Source organism: Pseudopipra pipra, chromosome 8 (assembly GCF_036250125.1).
Source record: "Pseudopipra pipra isolate bDixPip1 chromosome 8, bDixPip1.hap1, whole genome shotgun sequence".
Taxonomy (NCBI): Eukaryota; Metazoa; Chordata; class Aves; order Passeriformes; family Pipridae; genus Pseudopipra; species Pseudopipra pipra.
Window position 1 is genome coordinate 4,553,961 of NC_087556.1, and position 25,747 is coordinate 4,579,707.

At 40.0% G+C, this 25,747-nt stretch overlaps 1 protein-coding gene across 5 annotated transcripts in view; it reads left to right on the forward strand.

Moving 5' to 3' along the window:
- LOC135417807 (catenin alpha-3-like) overlaps positions 1–25,747 on the forward strand; it is a 61,402-nt gene that overhangs the window by 31,312 nt on the left and 4,343 nt on the right. For 4 of the 5 annotated variants that reach the window (XM_064662307.1, XM_064662308.1, XM_064662309.1 and 1 more), the window contains 3 exons: positions 982–1,174; positions 9,436–9,602; positions 21,133–21,252. In XM_064662307.1, coding sequence (XP_064518377.1) covers positions 982–1,174; positions 9,436–9,602; positions 21,133–21,252 — 480 coding nt within the window. Of the gene's footprint in view, positions 1–981; positions 1,175–9,435; positions 9,603–21,132; positions 21,253–23,485; positions 23,717–25,747 lie in introns of those variants that run through there. The other variant, XM_064662310.1, reaches the window with a different exon arrangement.

Consider the following 25,747-nt stretch of genomic DNA (forward strand, 5'->3'; position numbering starts at 1 on the left):
ATAAGCCAGCATGTGCCCAGGTGGCCAGAAGGCCAGTGGGATCCTGGCCTGGATCAGAAATAGTGTGGCCACAGGACTAGGGCAGTGATTGTGCACTGGTGAGGTCACACCTCAAATACTGTGTTCAGTTTTAGGCCCCTCATGACAAGGAAGACATTCAGTTGCTGGAGAGTGTCCAGAGAAGGGCAATGGATATGGGGAAGGGTCTGGAGCACAAGTCTGAGGAGGAGCAGCTGTGGGTGTTTAGCCTGGAGAAAAGGAGGCTTGGGGGGACCTTATTGCTCTCAATTCCCTGAAAGGAGGTTGTGGCCAGGTGGGGGTTGGTCTCTTCTCCCAGATAACAAGTGATTGAAGAAGAGGAAATGGCCTCAAGTTGCACCAAGGGATGTTTAGATTGGATATTAAGAAAAATTCTGCCCCTGACAGGAGTGTCAAGCATTGGAACAGGCTGCCAAGGGAAGTGGTGGGGTCACCATCCCTTGAAGTATTCAAAAAACATGTGAATGTGGTGCTTAGGAACATGGTTTGGTGGTGGACTTGGCAATGTTAGCTTTATGGTTGGACTCTGATTTTGGAGGTCTTTTCCAACCTTAATGATTCCTTGCTGAACCCTCCTTGGATAGCACTAGTAATTTGTTGTTATTATTATGAGCAAATTTTAAAATAAGCAGTGTCAGGAGTCAGCATCAGAGATTTCTATTAGATGAGATGAGAGATTTCATAGATGAGATTTCTAATGACTTTGCTTTGATCATACAGAAAGAACACAAAAATGAGGCATATTGAGTAAAATTCTCTGTCAGATTTTATTCAGTAGTTTTGTCCATTCTCAGCATGTGTGCTGACCTTGCCTGTCTCTAAAGCAGTGGGAATCTATTTGCTTATTCTCAACTATATCTTTTTTTTAATTTGAGAACAATATAAATTCACTTATTGTTGAACTTACACCATTATTGTGTTTTTTGTTTCCTTTAATTGTAGGTTACAACACTAGTGAACTGTCCACAGAATCCTTCTAGTAAGAAAAAGGGCCGTTCCAAAAGAGCTCGTGTCTTGCTGGCTTCTGTGGAAGAAGCCACTTGGAATCTGTTGGACAAGGGAGAAAAAATTGCCAAAGAAGCAGCTGTGTTTAAAGAGGAACTTCATGCAGCTCTTGCTGATGTCAGGAAAGAGAGTAAGTATGTGACAAACAGTGTAGGCCCCACAAGGAATTAGTTTAACCATGTAACACTGGTATCAAAGTGAAGGTAGGATATCCAGGAGAAATGTGTTTTGATGTGCAAATGTCTGAACTTTGTGTTGTCTAATCGTGTATTCTCAGATACCACTTATAAGGAGGTAAAGTGTGCAAGCTGTGCCCCATTGTGGAAAAAGACTTATATCAGTGGAAGTTATGTTGTTGGAAATTTTTTTTTCAATGAATACAGGATGCCCCTTGGCAATTTTAGTGGCTGTTAAGCGCAAGTTGAAGTTAATATTTGCTTTAATGCTCTTCTTGCAAAGAGGCTGTTCACCCAAATGGGGGATTAAGGCCTTTTAGTGAAAAATCTAAACCTGAAAATCTTCCCTCTTTTGTGCAGTAGTAAGGATTTTCTTTGGGAAAGAGTAATAGTCCTGTTGGGAGGTATGTTTTGGGACCTCAGTAGGAGGAAGATGGATTCTGTAGCCTGCTGTAAGTCATCCCCTCATGATAGAGCAGCTCCTCTTTGGTGAGTTTTGCCATATTCCATTTTGTCGTGGCTTATCTCCCCATTTCCAATGAGATTCATGGAACAGGACTAGGTTTTGTGATCTGCTGAGAATTTTCCTTCAGGCTTTATTGATTTTTACTTTCCCCATAAATGCTCAAAATATTTGGGAGAATATGAAGGCCAGGCTCAAATAAGTCAGATAATCAACATCCTAAATGTGTTCCTGCAGAAATCACAAGTTCAACTTCATGCATGTTTTAATTGTATCACCCTGCTCTTACTAAAGATGTGATTTAATCAATTTATTTTTAAAATTTATTTTATTTCATTTAGTCTTCCTCTCCGTGCAGCTGGGCTGGTTTCTGAATCTGTGCTGTTGTTCAGGGTAGTGATTCCTGGCTCCTGAGATGGCTGTGGTTTAGAGTTTGATATATGCATGTGGTGTCTGAGATACCTTAAGGTCCTTTGTGATTAAAAGCATTATGACCAGCATGTGTCACTGTTATCTGTCACACTGATCAGCTGAGGCTCTTGAAAAATCAGTCACTTTGGAGTACTCTTAAAATGTTAGCCCATCCATTACAGGCCGATAACACAAGGCAAGAATACAATATATACCTTTATATTGATTTTTATACATGGATAAATTGAAAATGTGAAATATTTTTATATTACTTATTGATTCTCAGCCAAGGCCAGAGATAAATACAAAAATAAATAATACATAAAGTAGATTATATACACCTCATACATTTTAAAAGAATGTTAAATCCGTGTTATCACCTGTCATTATGCAATGACAAATTGAGTGTTCACAACCCATCTCTCTCTAAGGATTTGCCAAACTGCACAAGTCAATTTTAAGAAATTGTTGAACAAGTGTAAAAAAAAAATAGCAGTTCATTAATTTTGCAGATACCTGTAGCCTTTGAAGCCGTGTGTTATTTTTAATTTGTGGTGTGCCACATCACATGCAACTTCATTGCCTGTTATTCAAGCCACATTCTGCTGCTGTTAAATGTCTCCTGTTATTTACTTCAAGCTCTTTGAAAGGATGTGGGTTGTCAACTATTGCATGCATGTGGTTGCGTGCAGTCACCTGCCATTCATGTCATAGCATATCATATTTAATTTTCTAGGGGCATACTTTTCTGTGGTGACTGGCAGGTGTATCTTTATTAATACAATTTTAAATAAATTAGGAGTTTTTGCACGTGGTTCCAGCTCGTATTTACTGTCTAATGGCATCCTGAAACGTTGCTGTAGGTGATGTCACGCCCATGTGACCCAGAGTCGCACCCTGACATCTGGAAAGAATAAATCCTCTCTCCCCTCCTCGTGAGTTTTAGCTTTTCTGACTCACTGAATTTGGTGAGTTGAGGATGCAACATGAAAATCGAAGCCTTACTTCTTTGGAATGTCAGTCACCAGTGTGAAAATGCTGCTTTGTAACTTTTGGAGCTCTTTAATAGAAGTTCCTTTTAAGGGACTATTTTCAAGCTGCTTCTGATAATCCTGTACATAATTTTGGAGAATAAAGGAGCAAATTAGTAGGATTAAAATGAACAGCAGTGATAAGATTTGTCATATTTAATTCATCTGATGCACGAGTGATTCATGGTCTTCAGAAATCTGGACATGGGTATGGCTTTGCTGATTACAGTTTGGTCTTGACACTCAGTAGATGAGATTTTGGTAACTCAAATTTAGTTGAATTCTGTTAGTGACCTCTGAAAGAAGGTGTTGCTCTAATGAATGGCAGATGAATATAACCTGAAGAAATCTCATGTCTGCTTCCTTGACATCTGCAAAGTTTTACCACAGTCTTTGAGCTGATCATTTTAATACAGAGGTCCTCTGCATTTTTCTTCGTTTCCTGTCAAGAAACTACTTTTCAGGCCTATCTCTATCCCCATCTTGATTCCCCTTCTTCTGGAACTCAGCTCAGTGGGTCAGCAGGAAGGTGTGTGGTTGGGGGACTGTCATCACCCAGAAACCTCCTAGCCCAGTAACTGAGGAACTGCCACGTTTGCCTGTTGAATGGATTTGGTGAAGCTTTGTTAAAGGGTACTCATGCTCACATTTTTATTCTAAAATAGTGTAATAACCCCCAAAATAAGTATATTTAAAAATTCTCACTGACAGATTTCATATGTGTACAGAATTTCAAAAGATTGCCTTCTGATTCAATGTACTGTGAAATAAGTGACCCCAATGCAAAGGGGGTAAGAAGCATTGTTCAACCATGAATGCTTCTGACACTAAACATCAGCTTCTAATGAATGTCCTGATTCTGAGATTTAATCAGTTTTAAGACAAAACAGTTCTATAGTTTGTGTGGTGAAATGTTGTCTGAGAAATCTGAATTAAAGTCTAGCATTATACTTAGGATAATGATTTTTTTGCATTTGTGTGAAGATGTGATGGTTTATGGTTTTCAAACAGTTGTGTGGGCATAGCTGAAATGCCATTGCTTACTGACTATATATAGTCAGAAACACAACAGTTGTTGTCTGTGTTGTTTCTCTCTCTTGCAATGTCAGTGTTTCTTGCCTTTGGCTATTACCATACTCAAGTGTGTTCCTAGATAAGCCTTTCATCACATATAGCAGTGAACTGAAAGCAAGTTACTGGCTGGAGTTACATTTTGAGCCTTCAGCTCTTTGAAAGGAAATTATAAAAAATACTTTGATATTTTGAATGTCAGTATTTAATGTCTTTTGACATTAAACAGGGGAGGCAAGACTTTTATGGCATGGAAGAAACTACCATTCACTGACAAGAAATGGGGAGTTTAAAGACATTTACTAAAGGAAGGGTAAAGTGATCTTTTGTATTATACTATATTCTTATTTGTCCCTTCCCTCATCTTAAAAGTAAACTTAACTTTCTCATCCCACATTAAGAGGTACATGTGTGTGTTCTGCATCTAAGGGACTTTAATTCTGTTAGAGACAGAACTTAGATATTCAAATGCCTTAAAATAACCTGTGCTGTACATGCTTTTCATCAAACCAAGAACAGATGCCTTGTAGAAAAGCTTCTGACGTCACCATCACTGGATCAGGTGTCCCTGAGTGGGAAAGGGGGAATGAAGAGGTGGATGTAAGGCATGATGGGGGGGTGTGGTGGCTCTGACTGCACATTAGGAAGAACTGTATGAGATGTGGAAGTGGAACTTCCTGGTATGCAGCAGTGAAATAATTGCAATGCAACAGAATACAGTGATGTCTGAGTGAGGTAAGACTCTGTGGCAGGAGAGAAATGTCCTGTAACATCTACAGAAAGCTATTGTGGGAATCTGAGTTATCACAGTTAGTAAGTGTTCTATTAACTGTTCTGTTAACCAGGTGGTGAGACCCCACCTGGAATACTGTATTCAGCTCTGGGGCCTCCAGCAGGAGAAGGACATGGACCTGTTGGAGCCAGTCCAGGGAAGGTCACAAAGATGATCAGAGGGATGGAACACCTCCTGTTAAGACAGACTGAGAGAGCTGGGGTTGTTCAGCTTGGAGAAGAGAAGGCTCTGGGGAGACCTTATTGCAGCCTTTCAGTACCTAAAGGGGACCTACAAGAGAGCTGGAAAGGGACTTTTGACAAGGGAGAAAAGCTTTAAACTGAAAGAGGATGATTTAGTTGGGATGTAAGGAAGACATTCTTCACTATGTAGATGGTGAGGCCCTGGCACAGGCTGTCCAGAGAAGCTGTGGCTGCCCCATCCCTGGAAGTGTTCAAGGCTGGGTTGAGTGGGGCTTGGAGCAACCTGGTCTAATGGAAGGTGTCCCTGTCCATGTCAGGAGAGTTGGAACTAGATGATCTTTTTAAGGTCCCTTCCAACCCAAACCATTCTATGATTTTGTATTATAAACCATTGTGGTTTTTTTTCTTGTTTGTTTGTATTTTTTTTTCTCTCAAGTTTGAGACTGGGACATTTGAAATACTCTCTTTTTACTGACTCTGGTATGTCCCTCACTCCCTTAGTAAATGAGCTCCTTTTGACAACTGTGTTTCTCTGGAACTGTAAATCCACCAGCCTCTAATGGTGCAGTTCACAGGAGTGGGTGACTGGACTTTCTTGGCAACAATACCTCCTTGTGGGAGGACACAAGAATGGCATAAAATTCGCTGCATTCCATGAGGATTTCACACTGCTGCAGCTAAAAATAATAACAAAAAAAATGAGAGGAGAAAGCCAGTTGTAAATACATATAGAAGAGAGAGTAATGTGATTGTTAGATTTAGCACAAAAAAGACAATCTATTCAAAGAAATAAGACAGCATAGTTCTGTTGATCTTGCCTAAACCAAGAGCGTGTGGCTGCAGTCTCACTACGGGCACAATGCCTGCTGCCGGCCTGGCACAAGCTGTCAGCTGACTGCTAACAGGATTATGGTTGACTTGTTTTGAAAGGAATTTCTGTGGAAGTTTTCGGACGTTTTTGGTGCTGGGTTGTCTTGGTCGGAGATAATTTGGAGGGGGGGAGACCTCAGACATTAGTCTCCTCCCTCAGATTCAATGCCCCTGGTTGAAGAGAGACACCAAATATGGCTGTAAGTGAAACAATAACTCTTCACCAAGAAGAATGCTGATAACAATACTGATAAAACTGGGTTAAACCAATCGATAAGGAGAAACTGGGACAGGAGTCAGCACAGGGCTGGGAACACTCAAGCGACTGGAAGGACCTGCAAGACACCCGTTGGATCCAGCGGTGAAACTTTGTTGGTGCAATTTCCATGTTCTTTGCTCAAAGTGTCGCTCGCAGTCCAGATCCATCACGGTGGTGTGGAGGCCCCAGGTGGGCAGGGAAGCCCGAAAACTCAGAGTTACACGTGCTCAGGTTCAGGTGGGAGCACCTCCAGTATCTCCCCTGGGCTGAGGAGTTTTACACTGGATAATATAATACTGTGAGTCAGGGATACTACAGGAGTCTTTGACCCTTCTAAGATGTTGCAGCTGTCTCGTATTTCAGTGCAGCTGAGTCCATTTTGGCTGATTGTGGCTTATCAACAAGAGATGCATCCCTTCAGGCCAGGTATGAATGTTCTGGGGAGTTATCTCAGCTGAGTCATCTGTGTAAGGAAAAAGAAGCACTACCCCACCTTGCAGAGTTTCATGGAACCAATGGGGTTGGAAAAGACCTCTGAGATGATCAAGTCCAAGTTTGTTGCTTTCCTTATCTTGTTTAACACCCAGTTTATAGCCTGAGGTTTTGGATGTGCAGCTTCAGCTCCTGGCCTGGATGGCCACTCTGCAAATTGTTAGCAAAGCACAGGGCTGATTGAGCCTTTAACAATAAGAGTCCAGTCTCTTACAAGCACCTGGGCAGTCACTGCAGGTGGTCGAGTGTTGGAGTCATTAATCATTAGCACTTCACTCTCTTTAAAGAAGGCTGAACACCAAAAAACCAAAGAGGCCTATTTGGAGAAGAGAGAGAAGGAAAGGCTGATACTAGAATTTTTGTGTAACCCAGGACATGGATAAAGTGCATGAATCCTCCAACTGTTTTCTACCTGTGACTGAACCATGATTTTACCTTTCCTTGTGCCTAAGCAGAGATTTTTGTGAGCATGTGTGTAAGTGGCAGTCATTTGGCACAGCAGTAGCTGTCAATAGCTGATTAGCTAATGGTAGAACACCATTTACTTTGGGAGTCATCTATGTGTGTGTGCTGAAAAGAGTCTTGGAAATATCTGCCTGCCAATAATTGTGTAGTTATGATATAGCCTGTTTTCGATTCTTTGAATTGCTTTGCATTTGATTGTCTAAAATAGTTGAAATATTATAAATACTACCACCTTTCCAATTCCCTATTTGTGCCACTAAAAGGGCATTTTTTGTGTGTCATTGTTTGTGACAAATGTAATTATGGAATAATATTCATTTGATGGGAATTACCATAAAAATAGATGAAATTGCATCAGACTGTCATGCTGTTCACTGTATTTTAAGAAAGTTCTTGTCATGTTGTTGTTGGAGCTGTCATTTTCTGCTGTTTGCACTTCTAGCTCCTATCTGCCTAGCCTACATCTCATAGCTCTGTTTTAGGGTTGTGATTTTTATACTTGTTCTACTGGCCATCCCAGTTTATGTCCAACTCATTTCTAAGGGGCTGATCATATTCAGACCCTTCTGGTTTTGTCTTTGCTCACAGAATCACAGGATGGTTGAGGGTGGAAGGGAGCTCTGGAGGTCAGGTGGTCCAATGCCCTGGCTCAGGCAGGGCCCACAGTCTGCCCAGGACCATGCCCGGTCAGGTTTTGAATATCTCCCAGGATGGAGACTCCACAACCTTCCTGGTCAGCCTGTGCCCCTGCTGAGTCACTCTCATAGTGACAAATCATTTTCCGATGTTTAGATGAAATGTCTCCTGTGTGTCAGTTTGTGCTCATTGCCTCTTGCCCTGTCACTGAGCACCACTGAGAACAGTCTGACTCCATCTTCTTTTCACCTTCCTTCTGGTGTTTGTGCAGACTGGTGAGATCCCCCTGAGTTTTCTCTGGCCTCAACAGCTCTGGCCTCCCAGCTCTCTCAGCCTTCCCTCGTATGACAGGTGCTCTGGTCCCTGAATCATCTTTGTGGCTAAGGATATCCATGTTGAAAGGGTACTATTTTCAGATTTTGGGACTATTTGCAGTTTTGAAGTGTCTCAGGTGCTTGAGAGACATACAAATCCATACAGCCATTGTCTTCTGGAAGGCACAATAGCAGAGGCCTCGGCAAATAATCACATGTGTGGCCTGTGAATATGCAGTTCAGCCTCGTGTTTGTGGGAGGGGGAAAACATTACATTAGAGGTTTCTGAGGAGCTGCTGTGCTGTCAGAATTTTGTTTTTTGTTCCCAACTTTTATTAAATATTCCTGGCAATAGCACTGTTTCCTGTCCTCAGCTGAGCTATATCTCACTTCTTTCCTGATCCATTCAATTGCTAACTCACAGGCTTACCATTCACTCCTGTCTGGGCTTCTCACAACTGAGCACTTTCACTCCTTCCTAATTAGGCAATTCCTTTCCAATCTGTAGCTCTGCTTTCCTGGTCAGCTTTGTTTGGACCACTTTTACTGTGCACAGAGACACTCCTGGCTGGTTATTCTGAGTCAGTAATAGTGGGTTATTGGCTAATGTATACTGGCTAATGATAGTTGAGGCTAATGCACGACTGAACTAGGTGTGAATGTATTTATTAAACTTGGGTGTTTGTCACTGTTGTTATTGTTAAATTTAGTTAAATTTAATTAGAAGTTCACGTTGGGGAGCAGTATATTGCTGTCCACTGGCACAGTCAATAGCTGCATGGCATCGATTTCACGTATTTCGTGTCAGTCAGATGTTTGAGTCTATGAAGTTTTCATTCCATTAACTTATATTTGTAATGAGGAGAACAATATTTGATTCCCTTCTGTGACCAGGAATTATTTAATAGCAAGGACACCAAAGTACACAGTAATAGAACAAGCAGTGACTAGAGAAGTTTAACATATTGCCCCTGGCTTTGTTGTGTATGGTTAAGAGTAGTGAAGGCCAAGGGAATTATTTCAGAATTAAATGATTCAGTAGAACAAAAAGGGAACACCATTCAAAATGTGGCACATCCTGCATGATCTATAATAATTGGCCTTCATTTCAAGGCATTAGGGCAACAAGGAGATGCCAAGTGACTTGCCAGGTACCTGATGGAGCTTTAACGATTTCTTCCCCCCTGAGTGTTGCAATGCAGCCTATGTGTATGTGTTCCTTTTGCAGGTCAAGCCCTGAAGGTGTCAGCAGAGGCGTTCACCAGCGATCCCTGCTCCCTGCCCCGCAGGCAGGCCGTTGTCCCGGCAGCGCGCTCCCTGCTCGCGGCTGTCACAAGGCTGCTCGTTCTGGCCGACATGGTTGATGTGGTGTATTTACTGCAGCATTTGACTGTGGTGAGTAAAGGCTGGCTTAACACAGGCTCCCTTTAGCCACAGGTCTGCTGATGGTTCTTCCTGCACTGAAAATTCCTTTTGTGCTTGAGAATTGCAGGTCTCGTGCACGTAACACTTTGGCACTTGGGGCAAATGTAGATTCCGGATGAAATTTGTGGAATGGACCAAAAAAAAAAGTCTTCTGCATGTAGCTCAACATACTTGATCTGGGGAAGTATCCATACTATATGGATACGTATCCCCAACTGTAGTTATCCATACAGTTGTATTTTAACTTTATTTCTTTGTTTTATTTCTTATTTACTTTCGATGCACAAAGCCTTCTTGATGTTTGTGGCAGAGCTAGGGAGTAATTTATTTGTAGAGAATCTTAAAGGTGGGAAATTTATGTGGATATTTACAGAGGGAAAGAACTGAGTATGTAAGGGTCTGTCTCTGTGACAGAGACTGTCACTTTGTGCAAGAGATCAGCTGAAAGGAGAGAGAGATGATGGGTGAGAAGCTTGTCTGACAACTCCCCAGCTCCAGATATGTATTTGTATACTGCAGACAGAGGACTAGAAAGTCGTAATGTTGGCAAAGCTTTAAAATTTGTGCAGTAGAAAATATTCACTAAAAGTCACTTTATTTTTTCGCTCAAAGGAATAACGTGTTTCACAACTACATATCACTACAGTGATGTTTTGGGTCGTATTTTGTCCACCTGGCTCCCTTTATACAGAAGGGATGTCTTCTGCCTTCTCTTCCATATAAAACTTACCAGTGGTCGTGTCCCATGTGAGCAGGCTTCCTTCCTTTTTTGAACACTGATTTTCATCTTGCCAGCATTATGCATCCTGAACACAGAAATGAGTTTCTTCTCTGGCTGCTTATTCCATTCCACCTGGTGTGTGTCTTTGCTCGGAAGAGTAAGGAATTGTCCTGTTTTTGTTTTCCTTTTACTTTTTTTTTACCCCAAACACCTTCAGTAATGTCTGACAAACTGATAAAAGTACAGATTTCTGTTGACTTCCTAATATTTCAGGGCAGAGGTGAATAATCAGTGCTATCTCTAATAATGCCTCATGCCACAAGAGGACCCACTGACTTAAAGGGGACCATGTTGAACAAGTTCAGTTTAGTGAGGGCAAGAGAATGAAAATTTGGCTCCAAATCAGAGTAGGAAAAGTATTTCCTGATAAACCAACGTTGTGTGGATTTCAATACTGTGTTTGAAAGATCCACTGCTGACAATTGTTAGAGATGCAGTACAGGCTAAATAAACACTGCCTTGCAGCAGCTTATATGTTGTATATGTATTAAGTTTGACAGCTGTAAGAGAGGTGGCCAGTGTCTCTTGTATTCTTTGTGGTAAATTTTCCTAATTAAGATATTTTTCATTGGTAGCCTATCACATTTTCCATACATATTTTCATAATCCTAGATGCACCCTTCTAAAGATCTTCTCAGTATGTTTTACATGAGAGAACTAAAATTAGGTAGTTTTCTTTGCTAGAGTTCCAGTATTTCCAAACAGCTGTATAATTCACGTCAGGCTTCCCATTTGAAAATGAAAACAAACAAAAACTGAAAATTATGAAAGAATGCAAAGTATCATTCAGGAAAAACTCCAGCACTGCAAAGAGTGCAGTTAAATTGTCATCTTCTCCCATACTTTAATTCAGTTCTCCTAATAGGAGTGAGAACTGAATTTGTCAATGACCTCTTAGAATAAATTAGTGTGGCGTAACACTCTCCATAATGCCTGTGTAAAAAAGACTCACCCTAGTTCTTGGAGCTGTTACATTTTCCATGTTTATTTAGTCTCTGCCCTGGCTGTTGAACTTGCCAACAGTGGTGTTGGCTGTAATGGTGTCTTTTTATGTTGACATCTAATTAGGAAATCGCCTTAGAAGAGAATTTCAACGTATGCTATTGAACATCCTTCCGTTTCTAATGACTTTTGGTCATGGCTCACTCAGCCAGATTTGAACGCAATTAAATATTTTAATGAATTTCAACTTGACTCCTTTCTAAAGCCTTAACTTAAATCATTATACTTTAAAACTCCCTTGGGAATTCAAATTGTCTTCAATGTGGACTTGCTCCAACAAAAAGACATTGTATTCACAGTGACTGCAGTGTGAAAGGAGACCTTGTCTTTGCTGTATCAGCTCTAATACTCTTGATTTTTGCATGTTCACATGCCTTGAAAATCAACTCTCTTTAAAAACCATTAGCTGTTTTTCTTCGCATTTGTTCTAAAATTTTAATACTTCTAACCACATTATCCTCTTCTTCAGATATGAGTGTTATGGCTGTTATAATTTAAGAGATGAGAAATTTCATTGCCTTTTATTTCTATATCTCTGAGCTCTATAATTTTCATAGAGTAAAATGACATTATAAAGGACCGAGCTAAAGTTAATTTTAAATTATTAAAGTAAATAAATGAAATAATACTAGAATAAAAGACATAAAAATTCTAACCAAGGAACTTTTTGCTTGCATGTATAAAATGGAAGAAAGTGGTTCAGCATCATCAAAGAACCCTGTAAAGTATTAATTAGATCTTACTCAGTATAAAAGTATTTTGAGGGGCATTATCTATTTATCTATCTAATGTCTTTTATTTATTTAATAGTCTGTTTATTATCTGCTTATGTATCGACTGTCAGGTACCTCCTGCCAGTTTATGTAGCCTCTAAGAGGATTGTTTTCTGTACATTTGACTCGGACTTTGGGTGGGTTTTGACATCTGTGTAATAAAGTCTTTATATGAAACAGAATATGATGCTGAAAATGCTGAATATTTTTGTCACAAAAATACTGAAATGTGACATTTTAAAAGTAGAAATAACAGGTCAGTCAGTTTGAAAGATTTTGGTAATCCTGGAGGGAATTTCATTCTGCATGTTCATAAACATACATTTGTTAACAAGATCTGAGCCTTTTGTAGCAGTTTCACTAAAAAAGCAGAGAGAATTTTGGTTGTTTTATGAATTCTATGGAATCTTCACCAAGCAAAGCGTGAATAAATGGGTGTGTAAATGATGCATCTTAGATGCCAGTACAAACTCTCTGTGACTGATCACATTCTGGCACAGTCCACTTTTGGCCATTTGTGGAATTTAGAGCCTTTTAAGAGCATGAGAGTGCAGAGCAAACAGCAAGATCGTTTTAGAGTACACTGAAGAAATAAAAATACATCACACCAATAAGAAAGGTTTTGCTTCTTTAAACAACTTTTTTTTTTTTTTTTTAACCAGGGAAGAGTTTAAATAAATAGCTGTTTGTATCTGAGTTTCCATACCTATTTTAGAGTTTGAAATCTCTAATAAAACAACTGCATTGTGAAAAATGTAGTCAGACAAAGGGCTATCTCATGCCCTTGGATTCAGAGCTGTATTACAGCTCATTCATTATGGTTAGTAATGCTCGATATTGTTTAATTAAGTGAATTAACAGACTAATGGAATTGCTTGAATTTATTGATCAGGAGAGCACACAGGAAGATAACAAGTTTTGAGAATTTAATTCAAGGAGCATTGGCAGTCTGTCTTTCTCTAATTGGTTTCAGATCATGCTGAGCCAACATGTTTTATCTGCCTCTTTCCTCTTCTTGTCATGCTTGTAGATTTACTGTTTAAGTCTTCATATTTTTCATTAAAGCCTCAGACAGCGTGATCTTTATAAAATGCTTGCTTAGAGTTATTTAAAACTCTTGCCAGGAAATAAAAAAAAAGAGAATGATTACAGATAAGAAGCAACTTGTGAACTTTGACACTGTGAGCCCAGTGCTGTCTGTTCCTCCCTTTTCTGCAGAGTATTCATCAGCATTAAACATTTTTTGAGCAGAACACAGTATGATTACATAGAAGAAGAGAGGTAAGTCATCTCAGGCCTACAGAGACTTCAGGTGTAGGGACTTGGTTCAACTCCCATGGCTGTGATTAATTGATCTAGCCTGTCCAGATCCCTCTGTAGAGCCTTCCAACCTCCAGCAGATCAGCTTGGCCCATAGACTTGTGTGTGTCTGAGTGGTGGAGCAGGTTGCTAAACACTTCCCCTTGGATTGTGGGGACTTCATTCTGCTCCCCATCCCAGCCTTCCAGTTCAGGGGCCTGGGTTGTCTGGAAAACAACTGGTCTTTCTTTTAAAGACTGAGGCAAGGAAAGTGTTAAGTACCTCAGACTTTTCCTTGTACTTTGTCCCTGTTTTCCTCTGCATCCAACAGAGGATGGAGATTCTCTTTACCCTTCCTTTTTTTTTTGCTAATGTATTTACAGAAACCTTTATTATTGTCTTTTATGGCAGTAGCCAGATTAAATTCTACCTTCTTCCTGCCTTCCCAGTACCATGGCAAGAGAAATCTCTGAACATAAGGAGTGTTAAGAAGGTGACAGGAGTCTTTCTGGAGAAGATCTGGCTTCTCCTTTGGTTTATACTCCTATTTATTTTCTCATTAATCAACAGAAATGGATTCTTGCTGCTAATTGGACGTTGGTCTATGGTACATGGGATGCAGTTGTTTTTAATCAGGGCTGCAGTGTTTATCATTGCACTTTGCAAATTCTGTGGCTCTCTGAAATGTGGAGTAAATAACAGAGGAAAAGCAGCTTCCAAAGAATTACTTTTAAGAGTTAGGCTTTTCAGAGTGTCCTTTTGAGTGCAACAGGAACCTGGATCCACTTCTGTGCTTGCTATAGGAGCCTCTTGGCTGCTGCTTTGTAACTCATAAAAATAAATCATTGTCAAGCTGTGAGATGATAAATTCCAGATGAAATAAATTATAAGCACCTATGACACAAAGGTGATTGTGACACAGGTTAACATGGAAGACTTGAAGTCATCAGGAGCACGACTGAGTGTGAGAAATCCATGTTGTGTCTGGTGATGAAGTTTGAAAATTATTTTGAGAGAGTTGGAAGGTGGGATATTGGACAAGCAGAGGCCTATTTGAAATAATTACTTGGACTGTGCAAATGCCTGCGTGCTCCAGTCAGTGACTAGGACCCCACTGCAGTCGACTCTTAGAAGCAATCAAGGAGAGGACATTGCTAAATGGTTTCCTTGAGTGTTTATTACTGTGTTTTGCTTCTGCAGCAACAGTTACCACTGAAGCGCGGTGCTTATAAGAGAATAATGTGGAAGTGATGTTCTGAAATTTCCTTCTATAGCGTGCTAATATTGGAAGGCAAATTCTAGGCTGGGAAAATAATCTTGGGAAATCATCTTGGCACATTATTTATTGGTAGTATGGCAATGAAGTCAGTAGAATGGCTTGTCTGATCAACAGTTATTTGTATCTCAAGCATGCACAGATCATTCTGATCTAGAGAAATTTATTTTGTAACTTGTTCTTGCTTTGGGAGGCAGAAATGAGGAAATGCATGCAGAACAAACAGTGTCTGCTTTATCGTCTAAATGCATGTCTTCAGACCTGCTTAAAATGAGAGCAAAATCATCTGATATTTTCTGAATGGAAAAAGCTATGTGAACTGCTCTCCATAAGTCTCTACAAAGGAGGCACATTGCCCGTTCCATTACAGCAAAATATGGGGAGAGCAACTATTTTCTCATAAGTATGTGTGTTCTGTAATTGGAGTTTGAGAGGTTTTGAATGTTTTTTTTTCAACCACATCTCTGAATAATTTAAAATAGTACATTTTGTGTAATTTAGTCTTTTAAAGAACCGGTACATTATTAAAACAGGAAGGTATTTTTCAACGAACAGCTTCCTTACGTCAGAATGGAAGTAAAAGTTGCTTTTTGTCCTTAATTCAACTTGTATTAATCCATGTGAAAATGAAGAGAAATATTTCACCAATAGAAAAAATAGTTCAATGCTATCGCACAGTGGAAGATGATAGCACTGATATTCTGAAATACAAGTACTCTTTCACTTCTGCAGCTCTGGACAAAGCAGAAAAGAGTAATTTCTCCTTATTCTTGAATAACAGATTGGCGTTTTGTAGCATTGGCCCTAAATCTGAACCAAGTATGCAGAAGGGGACTAAGTAAAGGATGTACAGCAGGCCATTTGATTACATCGTCCTTATAACTTAGCTGGACTCCCAGGCAAGTGACATTAAAGGTGTGTGGTTTGTCAAACAGCATCTTGCACAGACTGCAGAAACAGTGTCTGCTGCCTCCCACACCTCTTGCTGTTGATGTGGAGATTGTAAAGTTTTTGCCGGGAATATGACTTTGTATTCTGTATTTAATGATGTCTCCTCCCGCCTTTCTGAATTGTAAGCAATGAAACACTTTGCACTGCATGTTTATAATCTCACATTTTTGTGGCCTGGCCTCTTCTTTAGCTAGGAAGCCATTAATTTTCATGGCTCATGTTGAGGTTCTCAGGATTGCCAAGGGAATGCCATTAGAGAATTTTGTCCACCTGAGACCGAGCAAGCTCCAACCTGGGTAGTGCAGAAGCCTCTTCTCTTTGAACTCATTGTCTCATTTTTGTTACATATGACAGAAGAGAAGTTGTTCCAGGGTTCCTGAATGTATGTGGAGGGATAGTGGAGAAAAAAATCAAAATGACTACATCAGGAGCTCGTAAAGACAACAGAGGATTCTCAGCTCTTAGTTGGCTTTACTGTAGGAGAAACTGCAGTCAGAGCTCATGTCTGTTTTTTGACATCACAGTGAGTTGTGAGACTACAGGAAGTGCCAGGGTACTTGGCTCTAGTCCTACACTTTTTGGTTTTGGGGTTTTTTCGTGTGAAAGGAATGCTGTAATGTTTGTGAATGGAATATAATGTTCTTCTGTTTAAGTTATGAAATTGTGTGTGCAGTATCTGTGCTACGAAGTTATCTATGGTAACTTCACAAACAGAAGCAGCTCTGATTAAATCATAGAGATAAAATCAGTCCAGGTAGTTACCCAGTAGTGCCACAGAGAGCAAAAGTAGTAAAGGACTGCTACTTCTCAGCTTTCAGAAACTGTTCAAAGCACTTTGAAAAAGTGACAGGCGAAAAAGGGTATGAGTGAATCTCATATGGTTATTGACATTTGGTTATTGGTGAGAGGAAAAAAAACAAACTAGTATTTCTTTTCACCTCTAGACAGTAGAGATAAGAGAGGTTTTCTTGCCATTCACCCCACCAGTGGTGGTTCACACTGATATGAGAATGACGCAGAAAGATCCAGATGTGGTTTTAAGTTTAACATGTGCTGATAACCTTTGTATGCCAAGGCCCTTTTTTGATTTCTTGTTGGTGGCAGTGAAAAGAGCATATGTGTGTTTTCTGAAAATGGCTTGGTTTTTTATTTACTTTTGAGTAAAAAAGAGTTTTTCCCTTTCATCTAAAGACAAACTTCTCAGTGGATGTCCTGGCAGTTACCCTTCTATTTTTTTGAAGAGCGTTGCCCTTGGAGTTACACATACAACACATTTGGTTTGTATTTGCTTGTGCTGGTTCTTACGTCTCTTTCCAGAGAGCCAAATGCATTATTAATGTTTAGGTTGCTTCAGGACATAAGAAAGTGAGTGAGCTTGATAGTAGAACTCCTGCCAAATGAAGAATTGAAGCTATGGGATTAAGTACATTCTTAAAAGGATGATGATGATTCTACAGCTGTGTTGTTGTCTAACATGTTGATGATTATATAAAAAAAAAAGGAAGAAACCTCCAAAAAAGACTGGACCATACATCAATTTAGTGAGTTTGGGAATCATTAGAGACCTTATCCCTGTTTTATTCAACCCCTCAAGAGGGTGCAGCAGCTTTGGGCTAATTTCTGGAGAAACATGTCATAGTTTGAAGCAGAGGGTGTATGACAAACTTTACAGGTATATTTTGAGTAGCTTCTTACACACTTATAAAGTGGGAGCACTGTGGAGCACTATGGATAGCTTTTGGTCACCTTAAACTGTACTCAGTTGTAATTAAATTTACTTCAACCTAAGGGAATAGCCAGGAGTGGGAATTGATGAAAGCAAGCACTGCAAATGCAAGGCTTGGAAATCAACTCTGAGGCAGAGAGAAAATCTGAAAACAACAAATCATACAAAAAGTGGAAGATAATGAAGCCAAATGGAAAAAAATAGAGAGTCTTGCAGTTTTGTGTTGGCGTTTCTGTTCTGTCACCCCTATTGTAACAGAATTCAGGAACGTATACTTTGGGTGAGAAAGCTTTCTTTCATTTTTTGGCAGCAAACACTTCAAATGCAACTAGAAAGTCTCCAGTTAACCTCTAGTGGTGCTGAAGGAGGTAGAGTAAAATAAATTACAAATAGCTATAAACACTGCCTTAACTTGATTTTTGGTTATGAGAGCAGTGAGACTGAAATGAAGACTGCAGCGTGGCAAACATGAAATGCTACCTTGCCTGATGATTCCAGGGTGTGTGTTGTAAATCATCAGTGAAAATCTACTGCAGCTGCTTATTATCCTCAAAGAGGAATTACCTAGTGGCTGTTCAACAGCATATACAGCTTGGGCTTGAGCTCAGTCAAATGCCCATGGAATGGGTCACACTGGAGCACTCTACATCTATGATCAGTGCTAGCTGTCAGTTCTGTAGTCAGCTTGCTGACTGTAAGGGGGGACTGAAGGGACTGAAGATGAGTAGAGGTTTGGCTTTGGTTTTTTTCTTTCCCTTCTGCTGCTGTTGTTCATTTTTCCAATTCAGTGACTGTAGTTTTAGCAAAGGTATAGAGAAGTGGTTGCTGTAGTTACTTCTGAAGTGCTTGGTTTTCCAGAACTGACTGGAAAGCAGTCCATTACTTTTGGTCTTCTGCCTCATTCCCTGAACATCAGTACCACATGTGAGCTTACAGTGGGTAATTCATCTACAGGGCCTGTAACCAGTAAGCTAAGTCACTGTTTTGGAGGATTTACAAGATATGTAGTTCTTCTTGATTATATAAATGTAAATAAATAAACGTTTATAGACTTGCTCCTGATGGTAATCACTGTGATAACAAAATATTTCTGAACTGCTTAGAGCTTTGCAGCTGTCACATACTTGTGAGGTGAAAAAGACTATTTACAGATAGGGAAACAGAGAAAATCAGAGAAGGTTCATGATTTCCTTGAAGGTAGAAAGGAAGCTGGACCTCCAATTCTCCTCCCACACAAATCTTTGCCTCTTTGTTACAGGTCCTACAGGTGGGCTGGTATTGTGCATCTCTTTGAAAAATATCAGTCCTATTTTTAACAATAGTGTATGCGAGCAGAAATGTGGGAGACAATAAAAAGAGTTTTTTCAAATATATTAATGGAAATAGGCAGTATAGAAATATCATTGGCCTGTTCCAGGATCAGGATGTTCACCTCCCAGACAGCAGAGGAGTTTAGTGTTTTCTTTGCCTCTGTCTTCAACATGGATGATGGACCAAGGGGGTCTCAGTGCCCTGAGCTGGAGGACCATAAGTGTGAGAACAAGACACTTCCAGTCGACCCTGAAATTGTGTGGGATCTACTGCTCCAGCTGAATCCCTGAAAATCTATGTGGCCTGCTGGGATTCGTCCCAGAATCGTCAAATAGCTGCTGATGTCATCGGAAAACCTCTCGATGATTTTGGAGTGGTCTTGGGAATCCAGAGAGGTCTCAGATGACTGGAAGCTGGCAAACATTGTCCTGATTTTCAAGAAGGACCAGAAGCAGGACCCCAGAAATTACTGCTACTGTGATTGAGGCCTGTCAGTCTCACTTCAGTGCCTGGAAAAGTTATGGAGAAGATTATTCTGGGAAGTATTGAAAAACACCTGAAAGACAGTCATTGTTCACAGCCAGCACAGCTTCATGAGGGGAAAGTCCTGCTTATCCAACCTGATTTCCTTCTATGGCAAGGTAACCCACCTAGCCGATCAAGAGAAGCCAGCTGGATTTGAGTAAAGCTTTTGATCCTGTCTCTCCCAGGATCCTTCTGGACAAACTGTCCAGCCCACAGCTGGATAAACACACCGTGTGGTGGGTGAGCAATTGGCTCATGGGTTGAGCACAGAAGGTGACAATCACTGGGGGGACACCAGACTGGTGACCTGTCACTGGTGGGGTTCTGCAGGGCTCCATGTTGGGGCCTGTGCTCTCCAACATCTTCATCAGTGACTTGGATGCAGGACTGGAAGGGACACTGAGCAAGTCTGCAGACAACACAAAACTGGGAGGAGCTGTTGACTCCCTCGAGGGCAGGGGGGCCCTGCAGAGAGACCTGGACAGATCCCAGAACTGGGCAATCACCAACCAGAGGAAGCTCAACAAGGGAAGTGCTGGATTCTGCACCTGGGATGGGCCAACCCGGGGTGTATGGACAGACTGGGGAAGGAGAGGCTGGAAAGAAGTGCCAGGAAAGGACCCTGGGGGTCCTGGTTGATGGCCAGTTGTCCATGAGTCAGCAGTGCCCTGGCAGCCGGGAGGGCCAACCCTGTCCTGGGGGGCATCGGGCAAAGCATCACCGGCTGGGCCAGGGAGGGGATTGTCCTGCTCTGCTCTGACCTGGGGAGGCCTCACCTGCAACATTGGGGCAGTTTTGGGCACAGGTAGTATATAAGAAAGATATTAAGACATTAGAGAGTGTACAAAGCAGGGCAATGAAAATGGGGAAGGGCCTTGAGGGAAAGCCATATGAGGAACAGCTGAGGGCACTTGGTGTGTTCAACTGGAGAAGATGAGGCTGAGGGGAGACCTCACTGCAGTTGCAACTTCCTTGTGAGGGGAAGATACTGGGCTCTGCTCTGTGATGACCAGTGACAGACTCCAGGGAATGGCCTGAAGTTGTGTCAGAGGAGGTTTAGGTTGGATATTGGAAAGAGGGTCTTCCCCCAGAGGGTGGCTGGGCACTGGAACAGGCTCCCTAGGGCAGGGGTCATGGCACCAAGTGACAGAGTTCAAGAAGTGTTTGCATGATGCTCTCAGGCACAGGGTGTGACTCTTGGGGATGGTCCTGTGCAGGGTTGGACTCGATCCTTGTGGGTCCCTTCCAGCTTAGCATATTCTGTGATATGAAAGAAGTTTTAACTTCTAAAAGTAAGATCTATAATGAAGTATAATTAAAGTTGTCACAGCTTTTGTGCAGAATGTGAGCACACGGCCGACAGTCATTATCCGGTCTTTCAAATTACTCTTGATAAGAAGCACCCTTTCATAATATATAAATATAATATATTTATAATATAATATATAAATTCTACTTGTAGGCTTGATATAATGAGGAGTTCACGGCCTGTATAAAGTTTCATATACTTTTCTTAGTTGAAAAAAAAAGTATTTAAATATATATGAATATATGTTTTATCCTGTAACATGGCATAGAGAAAGAACTCACCTGTAGAGGTTGTGTTGATTGCCAGTGTTTTGTCTTATGCAAGCCTGACCTATGAAGTTAGAGGACTTCATTTAACTGAACAGGGCATATTGGTTTGCATTCTGTGATTAGTTTCAAAACAAAACTGCAGAGATATCTAAAAGGTTAGAGGTGACACAGCTCCATAACATTAGCATTTAGTAGAAAAAAATCCTAATACAAAGTAAAACACAGCAACTGTGTGAATTACAATTTTTTCTTTTTTCTTTTTTTTTTAACCATCACAGTTTCAAAGAACATTTGAATCTTTAAGAAATGTATCCAGTAAATCTGAGCTACAGAAAACCTACCAGAAGTTTCGAAAAGATCTGGAAAATCTGGATTATTTGGCATACAAACGTCAGCAGGTAAGAACTGGGAAGCTTGGTAAGAAGACATAGAATACTGGACATAAACCCGGTGGATGGTAAAAGGGATGTGTTTGATGGAGTTCCCTGTCCTGTCAGTAGGGTTTTGTGCTTTGTGCAGGGTTGTCAGGTGAGGCAGCAGGAGGGGTGACAAGGCTGTTTAATGCGTATGATGTTGGACTGCCTGTGTTGTGATTTCTCAGCAGAGAGGAGGACAGGCAAAGCAAGTAAGTGAGGCTTAGCAGACTGTTGAATTTTGCATTAACATGTAACAGTTTATTGTTGCACTTCTATTGAAGTGCTTAGAAGTACAGTTTGCATTCTTTTACTTGAAAAATGAGCTAAATCCATAAGTTAATGGAATTTGATACTGACTGTACATTCAAGCCACTAATTGTTTCTTCTTTAGAAATGAATTTCTGAGGTTAGATTGCGTAAGACTTTGAAGCATCAAGTCTTTGACTTGTGCTTGCAAGATCAAGGTTAAATTGAATTATTAACATGTATTTAATGTTGGATATTCTGTCACTTATACATAGCTTATGTGAAAATGTCAACTCTCATAATAAGTATTCACATTTTTTTTGTTTTGATAACATAAGACTTTGCCTCTTTCAGTGTGCAGGAGAAATGCTGTGACACTTCTTGTTGTGGTTTGTATTTTCCTTAAATCAGTCGCTTGGTGTCAGTGTTGTCAAACAGTTCATTTGCTTGGGAGCAAATCACTTGCAGCTGTTTCTATCAATATAATTGATTAGATTACCTGGGTCTTAGTTAATTTGCACTGTATACCTGAGCAGTAGTTATATGGTTATGCTGAGTAGTATTTTATCTGCTTGTTGATACCAAGATTTTCTCAATATATCTCAATAGTACTTGCTGCAGAATCTACAGTGAGGGATTTGAAAAGCTGCTGCATCTATTTAGTATAGAAGATGTTTTGAATTTTGTCCTGCTGGGATAAGGAAGTGATTTTTCTGTGAAAGGATAGACAATTGTTTTGAGTACTGTGCAAAAATCACAGCCCTGGTTTGGGACTGAAGCTATTGTGAGTTTGTGACATGTTTGTGGAGTATGGGCATTTAATTGATAACAATTTATATACTCTCATATTAGCTTAAGGGTATATTCATAGCCCCACTGTCAAAATGTTGAGTAACTGCCATCTGTTTGGAGACAAATAATTATATATAATATGAATATGAATCCATTCAAGGTAAAATAAGTGGTTTATGTACTAAAAGTAATGAATATTGCTTTTGAATGAAACACAGTTATCCACTTCTGTCCTTTTTCTTCAGACATAAGGCATGAAGTGGAATATAGCAATGTGATTCTTCAGTGGTAAAATTTACAGGACAGATGGGAAATTGAAACTGTGCCTTTTAAATGTTGCTTCAAATGACCCACATTGACTCTGATTTATAAGCACAGACCACATGTCGATGAGTGGTAGCAGTATACAAGAGGCAAACTTGTTTGGACTGGTGGTTTATATTAAGCTGTTTTTAACTGGTAGATCATCCCGAATTTTCAGATAGCCAGCAGATTGCCAACAGAAATGTCTCTTTAAAATGCTCAATGAGGGCAAGAATGCAGTTCTGCCTTTCTTTATACTAAACCCCCAAAGTTGTTAGCAGATGTTGGTCAGCCTTTCAAAACTTCAGGTTCTGGTTTTGCATGTGGTTGAGTTGAGCTGGTGTGGAAGTGGTCACGGTGGCGAAATTCTTTGGTGGTTACAGAGCAGGAAGATGGGAAGTTCTTGGAGTTGGAGACATCGTGTTGGAAAGCAGAATGGTGTGGATGACATCTAGTATTTTGGTCAAGAAGCCTGAACAATACTCTTTGCCATTCTTCTGTGTCCCAAACATGATATGAAGTATTAAACCACTTCTATATGTCACATCTTGTTACTGTTGCTGTCTGTAGAGGACTCCCAGTGTGCTTAAATCTGCTTCAGTGTGTTAAACTGACTTAAAATTCCTTGCTTTTCGGTGATCTCAATATTTTGTTGCTCAGTTGCTTGCTTATTGCTCTCTCTCCTCAATCCAGATGGATGTCCCTTCATCCATGAAACTTATGGTGACCTAATCTTTCTGTGTGCTTCCAGAGTTGTGTTGCATGTGCCAGAGAAATTCCTTTGGGTTGGGAACATCAGTTTATAGCAAGGCTGCCATTTTGAAGCCTGCCAGGAGATTCCTGTCTCTCAGAAATGTTTTTCTTTTTTGTCCAGGAGATAGTTTGGCAACTCCTTTGAACTAAAACAAGCTTTTGATTTCTTTGATACTGTCTCATCTCTGAGACTTGACTAAAAAAGAATAGCTCCATGCCACAGTGAGTAGTAGAACTATTCTCTTGCTCTGTGACTTTTTGGAATGTTTCCAATAAGAGCTAAGTCAGCTTTACATGGGTTTGGATTAACCTAAATATTAACACATCTGCAATATGAATAATTACAGGGGAAATGAGATAGGACAAAATGGTAAAGCACTTGGGGATAAGAGAGGACTCTGATCCCAACACTGCTCTTGGAATACTGTAGTAGGTGCAGGCTTCCTTTTTTCTTGTGTGTGTCTTTGTTCCTATTGAAGGGAAGTGGTCCATATATTGTTCAGCTGGAACAGTACTGGTTTAAGGCTATTCATTATAATTATCTTACTGTAAGGTCATTTCAGGAATATTGGGCAATAGCTACAATAAAAATGGAATTATAATCAAATCCAATGGTATTTAGCACCTGTCAAACTGAAAAATTATCACAGTTGCTGCTGGTTTCAGGGTTAACAGTGCCTTTAGGGTGCTGCTGGCTGTAATCCAGAACTTAGTTTTTGCCTAGAATTCTCCACCAGTGTGGTCATCTAACTGTTGACAACAGGACTTTAGTACGTGTACACACACAAAAGCAGTATCCTGTTGTAAAGCTATGCTAATTTAAAGCTTCCTTATTTGATTTGATTTTGGTTTTGGTTGTATTCCCTCAAGGTAATTGTGTGTTAAAGTTCTGAATCTATGTGAAACCATTTTCGTTATTCCATTTTAAAATCGTTTTAGGATTGCTTTCTGATGACTGTTGTGTTAGAAATTCAAGAAGTTAAGGGCTGTATCAAAGATGCTTATGGGAAATAATGTTTCCAGGAGATGGAGCAGAGCCACTGCCTGTTTTACTTCACATTAGCCCATTGTTACCTGTCTTCATGACCATACAGGCCAAATTTGCATTTTAAAAGTTTTAATTTTGAATGCAGACTTACGCCTACAGTCAAATGATATTTCTTTTTGTTAAAATGGACCGAGTGCACTTTTATTCTCTGCCTTTGATTGTTCAAAACTTTGGGGGGAGAGAATTGAGAGGGTGAACGTGTGAAGACTCGTGGGGCAAACGGTTTACAAAGTATGCTGAAATTTGGAGGGAGTTCAGGGGGAATTATTTGTTGTTAAGAAAACAAGCATAATGATAGAAAACGTAAAGAACTCAGTCGTGGGGCTTATCTGGAAAAAGTTATGGCTTAGAAATGTCAGAAATAGAGGTACTTGGTTAAAGCTCTGTTCTAGTACACAGAAATATGAGAAAATCCAATGGATGGAAGTCAGAAAAATTCAAACAAGAAAGCAATTGACAATTAATTACAGAGATGGCTTAGTTAAGAGGTGCAGTACATTAATCATTGCTTGTAGCCTTTATATCCCTTATCCATGCCTTTCTAAAAGATATGGAGTAACTGAGATGCAAATCAAACGGGCAGGAATTAGGAAATTTTTATGGCTTGTGCTATTTAATGAATTTGAATGAGAATTCACTTCTTTTTTTCTCTAGACTTAGGAATGACAGTGCATTTGGTTGTGTATTTGAGGGTAAAGGCAGAATTATGTCTTTTGAATTGCTATCTTGGATTAATAAATGGGTGAATTTGTTTACTTTTGTATTTACCACTCTGCCACTGTACAAACATTTGCAGGGTTGGATGTAGTGAAATCTTGTTTAGGATTTTTCAAAGAAGCCTAGGACTTCACTCTTGAGTAATTTTAAGGACATATAGGCATTTGATTCCCATTAGTTTTCTGAAAATGCCTTGTCTCCTTTCCTCCTTTAATATTTAGTCACACAATATTGATTATAAAATGAGAGTATAGGTTGTATTTCCAGTATTCTAGCTGCTTATTATCCCTTGACGTAAGAACAACTATCTATCATGCTGTTGTGTAATTAAAGTACTTGATTTATGCATTCATTTTAAAAAAAGCAAACAACAAATCAGTCTCAGTGTCTAAGAGAGTGAAAAATTATGACAGTTCTGTTTTGAGGCACCTGATGTGTTTTAGTAATTCCGTGATTATAGTTCTGTCGTTCGACCATTGCTTCTGTCTGTCCTGTGTATCTGTGTGGCTTCCTTAATGGGTGAAGAGGATTTCCTTCTCCCTGCCCACCTGAAAGTGCTGATATTCCCTGTTTATATTTTTTTATCCATATTCAGGGTGGTAGGGAGGAAGACTTTTG